The 13,365-nt window shown below is 42.1% G+C and overlaps 1 protein-coding gene across 1 annotated transcript; it reads left to right on the top strand.

Annotated features, from left to right (window-relative positions):
* The first annotated feature begins 764 nt into the window (after positions 1-764).
* LOC117369230 (chemokine-like receptor 1) lies at positions 765-12,678 on the top strand. The gene is made up of 2 exons (XM_033963471.1): positions 765-1,107; positions 9,940-12,678. The coding sequence occupies exon 2, from the start codon at positions 9,945-9,947 to the stop codon at positions 10,965-10,967; it is 1,023 nt and encodes a 340-aa protein (XP_033819362.1). The 5' UTR covers positions 765-1,107; positions 9,940-9,944; the 3' UTR covers positions 10,968-12,678.
* The last annotated feature ends 687 nt before the right edge of the window (positions 12,679-13,365 follow it).

Below are 13,365 nucleotides of genomic sequence, written 5' to 3'. Positions count from 1 at the left end.
CGCCCCCCCCATCCCAAAGGGTGCTCTCTCGCGGGCCTCCAGCTCTGAGTTAGATGTGCCCGTTGAGACAGGCTCTCGAGCTTTCTATTCTAAAATACATAAGATATTTGAAAGGTCACCAAAACTGCCTCCTTGAAACCTCTATGTGCCATTGGCATATACCTATAAATACTGCCTTTTCTAACAGCGCGACTTACACATGCATTCTAATGTACATGTGAAAATACACCGTGTACAGGCGTGTATGCTACCTAACTCTTCTAACATTATCTCCTTAATCAATTCAACACCCTTTTCACTATTCATCATGAATAGATGACGTGATCAAATAGAATCATCATTACTTGAAAACAAGCCAAGTCTTTAACAGGTTCACTGAATTTAGGAGGTTTCTGCTATATGGCTTTCAAGGCTTTGTATATTAAGAATGAACAGCTGCATCCCTTGTTATCCCAATACACATGTTACACTGTAACTTTATACTAAGGACAAAATATCTGCTCCCGTACTCTGCCTAATACAGTTTCTGTACCCTTCTCCTTTACTGTCAACTCCAGACTCCGCCCTTTCTGCCTTACTGCACCATATGCCTGGAACATCCTGCCTGAATCCGTATGCCAGGCTCCACGGTATTCAAATCCCAGCTCAAAGCCCACTTTTTTCCAAGCTCCCCTTCCAACACTATATCTGTTTCTCATTCCCTCTGTAGCCCATACCCTCTCTACCTCTTCATCCCTTTATATTCCCTTTTTGAGCAGCATATATTGAGTCCCCCTTTGTCCTGTGTGTCTCATAACTTGATTGTAAGCTCTTCGGAGCAGGGACATCTCGTGTGTTTAATGTACAACGCTGCAATAAATTGTCGATGCTGTTGTAGCAGTAGTAGTTTTCGCTGGGCGGTGGATCTGTCTTCTAGTTAGCTGCAATCTCTACCTAAACCGTGTGAGGAATCCAGAGCAGTTTCAGATTCAGAAGCTCTGCATGCCTTTCTCTTCCTCTTTTCGCCTCTGCTAAAACTGTCTAATCTTCTCCTGGCTGAGAACCAAGTAGAAGCAGCAGCTAAGTCTCATTTGTACGGACAGGCTGACCCTTCTAAAGACCATCCAGGTAACAGCTCTTAATTTTTTAAATCACTTTTACCCCCCAGGCTGGAGAGTCCCGTTCTAAAGCTCTGTGACTTGGTGCAGAGCCATTCTGGCTATTTGACTGTCAGAATAGTTTTGGGTGAGGAAACTTGTTAGAAATGTTCATGACCAGGCCCGGGAATGAATGTTAAATCAATTGTTTCCTAGCATGCCTGCTATCCCCCCTCAGCAATTCTGACATTTCTGTTGCAGATCTAAACCTGCACATCCTTAAAATTCTGAGGTCTGGCACACTTTTAGTCTCAGCCTAAGTTATGGCTCCGACAGACCTCTATGCCAATTTCGCTCTGACGGATCCTAATGCTTTTCCCTCCCCATGCTGAGTTTAAAAGTGGCACGGACCTCAGGGCAAAAGTTTTGCCACTTTTAGTCTCAGCATGGGGGAGGGGAAAGCATTAGGATCCGTCAGAGCGAAATTGTCACAGAGGTCTGTCAGAGCCAAAACCTATGCTGAGACTAAAAGTGGCACGAACCTCAGATTTTTAAGGACGTGCGGGTTTAGATCTGTGAGGTCTGTAAGGTCCGCGTTTTACCCCTTCCCTCTCTGTTGCTTGTTTTCTGCCTCTGTCTCTTCGGAAGTAACTGTGGTAGCTGTCCATTGCCTCTATCGTGTGATTGTGCTGTATATATAGTTAATAGTGCATTAACAGTTCCTATCATAACACAGAATGCTGGCACAATAAGATTTAATACAGCCCACTTGGAATGGAAAAGATTGACAACCTATTTCCGACTTCTAATAAAACCATTTGTAAAATATTTCATTAGGAAGCGTGTCTCAAATTGGAATAGAAGGTGGTTAACCATAAATGAGTGAATTCCTCTTTCAAAGCCACGGTACTGAGACAAAAGGAACTACATATAGAGATTACAACGTGAAAAAAACGACAAGATCGGCACTTTGAAAAACTTTTTTTTTTTTTTCCTCTGTGAATTCAAATAGAGTGAGCTCTGACCGCTGGCCAAAACAGAGACCAGGCTAGTCCACCAAAATGGAAATGATTAAAAAAAATTCTAATGCAATCAGACAGAGGTGCTGTTTTTATCTAGGTAAGGAATGCTTCAAGATGAGAACATACAACTCAGGTCGTGTCTGTGGTGCTATCAAGGAGATTTTAAAGAGTAAGTTTCAAGTTTTATTAGGATTTTATATACCGCCTATCAAGGTTATCTAAGCGGTTTTTACAATCAGGTACTCAAGCATCTTCCCTCTCTGTCCCGGTGGGCTCACAATCTATCTAACGTACCTGGAGCTACGGAGGATTAAGTGACTTGCCCAGGGTCACAAGGAGCAGCGCGGGGTTTGAACCCACAACCCCAGGGTGCTGAGGCTGTAGATCCAACCACTGCGCCACACACTCCGCCACAATTCTCAGCACAGATTCTAAATTGTGGCTTAGAAGGACATTTTGAGAGTTTCCTTCTGCTCCTTAAGACTTCCTGCCCAATCACAACTAGACTCAGGAGTCACAGATCCATAAGCTTTCATTCACAGATAGCTAAAGAAAGGAACGAGGAGGAGGTGGTGGTGTCTTCATTTTATTTTATTTATTTTATTATTTATTTATAATTTTCACAAAAGCATTAAACACTTGTACAGAAAGATAGATTGAGCCAATATGATTAAATAAGGTCGAACAAAAGTTTAACAAAGAAAAAGAAAATGACTTAGGGGTCCTTTTATCCAGCTGCGGTAGGGGTTTAACGCGCTTAATACCACGCATTAAACCGCCTGCCGCGCTAGCCACTAACGCCTGCATTGAGCAGGCGTTAGTTTTTTTAGCCGGCCGCGGGGGTTAGCGCTTGATGAAATGTCTGACGCGCTAACCCCGCTAGCGCGGCTTGATAAAAGGACCCCTTAAGCTATCTCAAGTCCTCAATTTAGAGATCCAAGATTAATTCAGAGTGATAAAAAGAAAAACAAAGGTTAATAAACCTATCAAGAAACTACAGTCTGCTGTTGAGTGGGACTCTTACTCATTCAGATATGATGTTATGTTATTTCACTTCTCTCTCAAGGCATTTAAGAGATTTTTTTTTTTTTAAAAACCCACAAAACTGGATAACTGTGATGGTTCTAAGAAAACAAACTTTAGAGACTGATATCTAATCATACACTTGCAAGGAAATCTTAAGTGGAAAACACCTATCTCGGTTACTGCTAGTCTCAAAATCCAAAACTGTTGTCTCCTTTTTGTGTTTCCCTTGAGACATCAGGAAATATTTGGATTTTATGTCCCAAAAACTCCTTTGATCTATTCTGAAAGAACATCCTTAAAATCCATTCTTTATCCCTCAACAAAAGTGTAGCAGGAGAAGCGATAGAAGCATCAGATGTCTCCAATAAATTGGATATGAACTAATGTGCACACCAGTGATTATAACACACACTTTCTAACACTTCTCAGTGCTCAAGAGATCCATTTTTAGCTTATGAGACCGCTGGGTAAGCAAAAATTTTTAGCCCACTACTGATACGGCCCAATTCTTAATCATTGCACTGGTCCCTATAGTATGTACTGGTCTCAATCATTGCACTGGTCCCTGTAATTGGAGACATCTAGTGGGGTCTCTTGTTGATTTTCATTTCCGAGTCTTCATATCTGCAACTGTTTACATATTTGCATCATGTATGCATCTCCCTTTTCTTTTCACATCCTGAGCCCACAGTTTATTGCATCTGTGCACTGAATTTCTCGTTCTCTTGCAAGTCAACCAAAAGCCAGGAAAGGTAGCTGGGTGCAAAGTGGCATAGCTGTAAAGCTAACCAATGTTTCAAGGTTAAATGAAAGACATCAGTTTCTATTCTGGCACTGTTCCTCACTGTAGATGGCATGATCTCGACAAAACTAGGAACCAACATGGATGAGCTGCAAAGATTTGATTACTCAATTCAATTTCTGGGCATAATTTTGTGCATAAACAAATTTGAAAGAAACAGACCTGGTAGTTGATAGCATAAACTATTTAACAATGCTGATGGTTTTTATCCAATTCTGTCTCCACAAGGGGAATTTTGTCTTTCATTGGTGATATATGGTGCACTCTGGAATGGGCATTTTCAGGCAGTGAATGCGTCTATTAAAGGAGTGTCAAAGACACTTAACAGCTACAAAGAGTAGTTTCATGTACATCACTCTAGTTCAGGGGTGTCAAAGTCCCTCCTCGAGGGCCGCAATCCAGGCTGGTTTTCAGGATTTCCCCAATGAATATGCATGAGATCTATTTGAATGCACTGCTTTCATCGTATGCTAATAGATATCATGCATATTCATTGGGGAAATCCTTAAAACCCGACTGGATTGCGGCCCTCGAGGAGGGACTTTGCCACCCCTGCTCTAGTTAGTAAATGTTAACCATTCTGCAAAATATTTGTCTTCATTACAAATTATTTTTATCACTTTATCAGATACAATTTAGAATCAGGACAGTCTCATGCAACTCCAGTTGCACCTTAGTCCCATTAAACCTACAAAGTCCATTTCAGCATTTTGGTCCTGATTCTATAAACGGCATCTAATTCATAAACACCATTCAATGCAGTTGTCAATCATTTAATGCAGTTATCAATGATCAGCTAGGTGCTGTTTATAGAATCGCACCTAGCGACACCTAAGTGGTCTTAGGAACCAGTTGGCATTGCATCCATAGGCGCATTATCGTTTAGGCCAGGATTTTCTTTGCCAAAATGAGCACATCTAAGTCAAACCATGCCGAAAATCCACGCCTACTTTCTGGTAGGCACCTTGGTACAGATGCCTACTGGGAAGTTGTAGGCACCCACCGAGTTAGGCGCCTACCAGAAAATTAATTTTTTTAATCATTTTAAATTGGTTTTTAGTGTTGCTGTTCAATACTGTCCTTTTTGCTGTATTTATGATAGTATCAATGATCATTAATTTAATTGTTAATTTGCTGTTTTTCTAGTTTTGTTTGGTTTTTCTATCTGTTATTCATACATATGGTCTATGTTATACTGTATTGTGATAAGATTCATATATATATACCGTATTTGCCGGCGTATAAGATGACTTTTTAGTACCTTAAAATCCTCCCCAAAGTCGGGGGTCGTCTTATACGCCGGGTACTGTTTACATGCCCTTACTTTACATGCCCTAACATCTCCTTCCTTACCTCCTTACGGTACTTACGGTACTAGTAAACCTGCCGGGACATCAGCGGGGCCATGGCGGGACATCAGTGTGACAAGGGTGCCAGCTCCTTCATCCTGCGCAGCGGGAAGCAGCGGCGCTCTGGCCCCACCCCTTTTCTCTTTCGCACATGCGGCCGTGTGTGGAATCTAGCCCTTAAGGAAGTTGCGGGGGCGAGCAGGAGGCGTGCCGCTGTGTATGGCTGTGTAGGGCTGGCACTCCTGTCCCATTGATGTCCTGCAATTTTACAGGTTTGTATACAGCCAACCACAGTACGGTACTTCACCATTGTACAGTACAGTATAGAAAATGTCCAGCAGTCAAACCCCTATCAACTCTATTATGGCCCCAGCAAAAAGAACGAAATATGAAGCAAGTTTTAAACTTAAAGTTGTAAACTTTGCCATGGAACATAATATTTGTTGTGCAGAAGGTGTGCGGAAGAAGGGGTAGTCTTATACGGCGAGTATATAACAAACTCTATATTTTAACTGTAAAAGTTGGGGGGTCGTCTTATACGCCCAGTCGTCTTATACGCCGGCAAATACGGTATATATACTAGTGTTAAAGCCCGTTACATTAACGGGTGCTAGAAAGCAGCCCCCTTTCCCTCTCCCCCTCCAGTTCCTCCCTGACTGTCTCTCTGTGGCCCCCATCTGTCTCCCCTCCCCCAAGCAAAGCTGTCTGCCTCCCAACACACCCCTCCCCCTAAAGCAGCCTCCTTTCCCTCTCCCTCTCCAGTTCCTCCCTGACTGTCTCTCTGTGGCCCCCCTTCTGTCTTCCCCCACCAAGCAAAGCTGTCTGCCTCCCAGTACACCCCTCCCCTAAAGCAGCCCCTTTTCCCTATCTCCTCAGCCCCCTTTCCCTCTCCCCCTCCAGTTCCTCTCTGACTGTCTCTCCGTGGTCCCCCTTCTGTCTTCCCTCCCCCAAGCAAAGCTGTCTGTCTCCCAGCACACCCCTCCCCCAAAGCAGCCCCCTTTCCCTCTTCCCCTCACGTTCCTCCCTGTCTCTCCATGGCCCCCCTTCTGTCTTTCCGCCCCCCCAAGCAAAGCTGTCTGCCTCGCAGCATACCCCTCCCCCAAAGCAGCCCCCTTTCCCTCCCATCCCGCGGTGTGGCCGGCTCCCTTAGTCCCTTGCCGCCCCCTTCCCGTGGTCCCGACAAATGTCCTGACTCCAGCAGGGGCCGCAACACTCTAAACACGCTGCTTTGCGGCCTTCTACTGGCCTGATTTGCTCTGCCGTGTCGGGCAGAGCAAATCAGGGCAGTAGCAGGCCGTGAAGCAGCGTGTTTAGAGTGCTGCGGCCCCTGCTGGAGTAAGGACGTTTGTCGGGACCGCAGGGCAGGAAGAGAAGAGGAGCGGCGGCAAGGGACTAAGGGAGCCGAAGGTATGGTCGGATGGGAGGCTGAACAGGGGTTCGGGTGTACCGGGGAGAGGAGCGAAGACGACGACGTAGACCTTTAGTTCTGACCGAAGTTAGTTTTTAAGTTGTAATCCGCGGCAGCGGCTTCTCTCACGATCCCTGCCTGCATTGGAAGCCTTCTCCGACGCAGGTGCGGCTCATGAGAGGAGCCGCCGCGGCAGCTTAGAACTTAAAACTAACTTCGGTCAGAACATTACCTTGGGTTCTGCGATCGGGTCCTGTTTGGTCTGCCACTGCCTGGAGGAGCTGAAGAGCAGGGAGTCCTGTGTACAGATTCTCTGCCAGCCAGAGAGAGAGATTCGCGCGCATGCGCACTCCTACGGGTGCCCTACAGCACACGGAAAACAGAACATGCAGATGGAGTGCGCATGCGCAGCTAGCGTTTTATTATATTAGATAGATATATATATTCCTAAAATACCAATAAAAATTTATTGAACATAAAAAAATTAATAATTATCAGCGCTGATTGAGCCAATTAAAAAATTAAGTTAGATGCCTAGATTGGCTAGGCATGTTGATCTAGATGCCTAACTTTAGACATCTTTTATAGAATCAGGGCCTCTTTGTGCTGTGCTCTGTATTTTAAAATGATCTCCATGTGTAAATAGCAGCATTTGCACATGTAGATTGCACATCTATGTAAATGGTGATTTCAGAAAGCCATTATTTACATGTGGATTACATGTAGAGATTAAAGGGGAGGATTTGGTTATGGTTTTTAAGTATGGTTTACAATGTATTTCTCATCTTCCATAGGAAATATACATCTATGCTACAAAAAGAAAGTTAAAAAATAAAAAAAAAACATTCCTCCATTGAGTTTTCCATCAGTTATGAGGCATTCACAGATTTTTAAAAGTGCTCGCTTAAACCAGTAATTTCTCCTTAACCCTCCATTGTTTATTTCCCCCTCCATAATCAAACCAAATTAAAACTGTGGTCTCACTATTTATGTGGCGGAACTCAGCCATATAGGTTTGTAAAATAGAATTGGCTTCACATGGACTTATATGTGGACAATGCTGTGTTGAGGCCACTCTGTAAAATGGCTGCCCCCACTGTACATGTCGGAAAATGCATGTGCACTCTTGCACTTCTATAGTCGTATTTTTAAAAGGCTCTGCATTCAGCAGAGCCTTTTATAAAATATCACTGGACCTGAGCATGTCCCAATGACATCTCAGGTCTGATCTCTGTGTTCTAAATTAAATGAACTTTCATATACTGTATTCAAATTTATCATTCATCGTTCAGGTATGTAAAAGTAAAGCACACAGTATATTGGTTTTCTTTCCATGTGACTAACTGATTGTATTTCATTTACCCATGTTGATGGCAGTTGTATGGATATTCCACTAATTAATATGCATATGATTAAGATATAGCAAAATATCTCATACCATATTAATCTTTTACTATATATCAGTGCTAGCACAAAACAAAAACGAGGTCTGTTCAAAAAGTTCCAGGACAGTTTGAATTGCACACCAACAGGAAATTTTTTTTCTTTTTTTTATAAATCTTTATTGATTTTTAAACTTTGACAGTGCAATACAATTACTTGAGCATAAACATTTCATAAAACGCACTATTAAATACACAATTTATACATAAAACAATCATTTTCTCCCCCCTCTTCTCAATTATTAATACAAGAAGACATATTATGTGATTACAATATTATAATTAAGAAATTTTAATAATCAAAATATATTTCTCTCCCCCACTCCCCCTGGATGTGTAAGGAAATCCAACAACAAAAAAAATACATGACAATTATTGCGATGCAACAAAAGCAGTCAATGGGCTCCACATTCTATTAAATGTACTACTAAACCCCAAACACTCCGCATTCATTCTCTCATATTTATAAGTGGTACAAACATTTGTCCTCCAAAATGTGTAATTTAGTCTGTCGTAGCTCTTCCAATTATGTGTAACCATTTGAATAGCTATTCCCATCATGATCAAAAAAAGACGACTTTTATATTTATCCAAAGAAGGCTTAACATGTAAAAGCATACCATAAATTATGGCTTCATAGATTAAAGGAATTGCTGAATCAAGGATAAGATTAATTTGTCCTCAAATTGACTTCCAGAAACTAAGTATCAAAGGACAATAAAATAACAGATGATCAAAAGTCCCTATATCACTATGACAATGCCAGCATCTATTAGACTTAGAACTGTCTAATTTTTGTAAACAAACTGGGGTCCAAAAAATCCTATGTAATAAAAATAACCAAGTTTGTCTCATAGATGCTGACATTGTACATTTCAACCTCCAAGACCAAATTTGTGGTCAATGAGATACGGAAATATACTGTTTTATCTCGATGCTCCAAATGTCTCTAAGACTATTTTTTGGTTTCTTATTCAAAAATTCAGAAATTAATTTGTACCACTGGGCAGCCTGATGTCCTACTAAATCTGTCTGGTAGCAAAGGATCTGCAAGCTATAATAATAATAATTTTTTTCAGGGAACCCAGGTGGCATTGAGTAGCTTGAAACCTCACAAGTAACCTCCTTTTTTTCATTTGTTGATATCTGTTTTTGTCTCCGAACTACAGCAGTTTTTGTAAAAGTGTGTTTTCGTGATCGGCTATTTTCATCATGTGTGACCTCAATGAACAGCGCTACAGCATGAAGTTCTGTTTTAAATTGGGTTTGACCGCTACAGAAACTTATGAAATATTGAAAGTGGCTTATGGGGGAAGATGTCATGAGTCATGGAAGGTGTTTTGAATGCTTCAAAATTCCCGAATTTTGTGCAAAAAACACAATGACAGGTCTTCTTCAGCCACCTTGCTCTCCTGACTTGGCCCTTGCTGACTTCTTGTTTCCTAAACTTAAATCCACGCTGAAAGGAAAGCGATTCAACACCATTGATAACATCAAGCAAAATTCAATGCAGCAACTTTTGGCAATTCCTGAAGATGCATTTAAGGACTGTTTACAGTGGAAATGATGTTGGGAAAAGTGTATTTGTAGGGAAGGGAAGTACTTTGAAGGGGACCCAGTTGTAAGATTGTTTAATAATTTTTTTATAAAATCACGCTGGAACTTTTTTAACAGACCTTGTATATGTCTTTAGCTAATTCTTAGGCTCTTTCTTTTTTTTTAAATCAAAATATAGCATTTGCAGCATCCTAGGTATAAAATGGGAGGGAAGAATCATCCATTAACATTTCTTGTTTTTACCTTGGTTAATATAGAGCCCATGGATTCCAATCTAACACTAATCTTCAATGGTGGAAAAGAGTCCAAGGAGGAAGGTACAATTGACATAGACAAGATTATGGACTACATCCAAGTTTTCTTCTACAGCGTTGTGTTTGTTTTCGGAGTATTGGGGAATGGAGTGGTCATCTGGATCACTGGATTTAAGATGCACAAGACAGTCAACTCCATTTGGTTCCTCAACTTGGCTATAGCAGACTTTCTCTTTTCCTTGACCCGATGTATCCCCCTGATAAAGAATGCTTTCTTCTCTTACTGGCCATTTGGTAACTTCATCTGCAAGACCAATAGCTTCCTGAAATATGTCAATATGTTTGGCAGTATCTTCCTCTTGGCTTTCATCAGCCTGGATCGCTGTACTTCAGTAGCTCTTCCAGTCTGGTCTAAAAACCATCGAAAGCCAAGACTGGCTTGGATAGTTAGTGCTTTCTCCTGGCTTTTGACTGTGGTCGCCAGTTTGCCTTTCTTTATCTTCCGTAGCGTGACTCAGGGCTCAAAAAATATAACCAAGTGTTCACTCACTCTTTCTATTGAGAATTCACAGGACAAGAAGGTAATATTTTTTCACCGATTTATTTCTGGATTCCTAATTCCATTTCTAATCATCCTTACATGCTACATAATTATAACCATCAAACTGAAGCAAAAGAACATTGTCAAGTCTAAGAAGCCATTCAAAGTCATCTTGACCATCATCTTGACATTTTTCCTATGTTGGACACCCTACCACATCTTCCTTCTCCTAAAGCTCATGAATGTGAAAGGTCTAGTCATGGACATAGGTTCTCCCCTTTCCTCTTCTTTGGCCTACTTAAATAGCTGTGTTAATCCTTTCCTCTACTTCTTTATGGGCTTGGACTTCCAGAAGAAGGTAAAGCAATCCATCTTTTCTGTGTTCATGCGTTCCCTCCTTGAGGACACAGCCTATTCTGAGCACAGCAAACGGAGAATGAGAGATACCTCTGTTGACAAACTGGCTGAGATGACAATAACAGTTAGTTGAGGAAGCTACTATTGTTATACAGCCAAAGGCGAGACATAGTGACTTCAGAAACATTTCCTCACCAGTGAGAGGGAGATGAACCAAGAAAAAAGAAGCTCAACAAAAACCCACCTAGACTGCAGCAAACAGAGAATGAAAGAAGGCGAAAAGATAGAGCATTAAAAGAAAAGGCTAGAGGGTAAAAGAGAGGAGTGAAAGGAGACATAGGAAAGACCAACAGAGAGCCCAAAAAAATCCTAGAAAAAAGAAACAGAAAGGGAAGAAACAGAGTAATAAACTGAAAAGATAACACCAGAAACATGGGAAAAAATGAAAGAAAGAATGATGTAAGAAGAGAAACAGGAGAAAAACGAAAATAATGATGTATACATCTGACTCATCATCTAGCATTCTCCTCTGCCTGGTCCATAATGGCAATTCACGTTTTGACTACAATTTTGCAAATGTATTCAATGTAACATTTATTCTCATTGGGATTTTTATAGAGACACAGGTCCTAAAGAATCAGTGAACAAGATAAAAAAGAGAAATAATAAAAGAAAATTGAGGAACCATAATAATCAGATAGTAATATTCTACAAGCTGTGCCTTGAGATTGTACCAATTGGGAAGAGCTCAGCTTGGAAGAGTGACTGCAGGGCTCTTGACAGCATAGAAGTGGGGAGAGCTCTGGTTGGGGAAACTGAGTGTAGAGCTCATGAGACTGTAGAACTGGGGAGAGCTCTGCTTGGGGGAATTGACTGCAGGCCACATGAGACTGTAAAACTGGAGCAATGAGTTTGGGAGTGGCTTTGGGAAGGGAAGAGCTAATTATGGACTCAGATGTCCATAGTATTAAGGAGAGTCAGGCTGGGGACAGTAGAGTCCCATAAGGTTATAATATGGGGAAGCATTCAGCTTGTAGCCACACCCTTCTCTCACCATGATTATTGTCCATAGCCATGAGCTAAGAATAAAGAAAAAAGCTTGTGGTTTATAAATCCAAAATGATTAAGGCTTGTGGGACCAGCGATGACTGCTGTGCACAGCAAGCAGACAGTGGTGAGAATGCCTGCTAATGATTCATTGTTATCTTCAGTCCCAGTTTTTCCTACTGGCTATCTTCCAGTCCTCACAAGGCAGCAAAAGAAAATGTAAAATTCAAGTTAATTGTGTAAGATGAATATAGATGGAATGGCAGAATGAAAAATGAATTCAAGAAACACCATGCGGTGATCTTGTTATTCTGTCTATGAACTCCACTGTACACAAGTGGCCTCTTCCTAGCCCGACACAGGTGTTGCAACAGCAAAGGAAAAACAAATGTTAAGTAGGCCAATTCTGTTTTACACACATAAAGGCCTCCTATGAAGTCCCACAGGTTATGTATGAAAAAGTGGGTCTTACAATGTATTTTTGTGTGACCCATGTGTATGGTTTATGGCTTATTGCTCATCAATACACACATTTTAAAGCAACATCAAAGCAGTATACTCTACTTTGATTGATAGAGGCAGCAGCAGAATGAAAGACAGTGAGGGTAGGGAACTTCTTCTGGCAGCAGCAGCAGCAGCATTCAGAATTTGCTGCTCTGCCTGCGCCAGGCTTTCCTCTCTGCCGGGTCATGCCTTCATGGATACAGGAAGTAGGTGGGACCTGGCAGAGAGGAAGGCCTAACACCAGCAAGAGCAGTGAGTTCTGAATGTTACACTGCCTTTGAGGGGGTGACAAAGAGAGAGAGGGGAAGGGGAGAAAAATGTTGCACTCGATTGGGGAGAGGGAAGAAGGGAGGAGGAAGACCAGGAAAGGGAGAGGAGGGGAAAGAGTGCCAGACTATGGAGGAAGGGACGGAGGGAAAGGAAAAAAGGAAAGAAGATGCTAGATCATGGAGGGAGAGGAAGAGATGCCAGGGCATGGGAAGGAGAGAAGGGAAGGAGAAAGAGATGCTAGACCAGGGAGAAAGGAGGGAGGGAGGGAAAGGAAAGGAAAGAAAGGAGATATCACAGCATAGAGGGGGGAAAGGAAAGAGAGGAGATACTACAGCATGGAGGGGGAAAGAGATGGAAGGGAAGAATAGAGAGATGCCAGAGCATGGGAGGAGGGAAGGGAAGGAGACTGAAATGCCAGACCATCGGGAAGGAAAGGAAGAAAAGGAGATGCCAGAGCATGGAGGGAGAGATGGATGGAGAAGAGAGGAGAGAGATCTCAGAGCATGGGGGAAGAGAAGTAGATGCCAGACCATGGAGTGAGTTGGGGTGGGAAGGAGGGAAGGACAGGAGAAAGATGCCAGAGTATAAGGGAGGGAGTACAGACAGAAAGAGAAAAATGGAAGGGACAGAGAAAGAGGGCAGAAGTTGGCTGGAATGGAGAGTGAAGAGAAGATGAGGAAAGCAGAAACCAGTGATGAATAAAGGTAGAA

The sequence above is a fragment of the Geotrypetes seraphini genome, chromosome 11, assembly GCF_902459505.1.
Source record: "Geotrypetes seraphini chromosome 11, aGeoSer1.1, whole genome shotgun sequence".
Taxonomy (NCBI): domain Eukaryota; kingdom Metazoa; phylum Chordata; class Amphibia; order Gymnophiona; family Dermophiidae; genus Geotrypetes; species Geotrypetes seraphini.
This window is presented reverse-complemented; position numbering and strand designations above follow the sequence as displayed.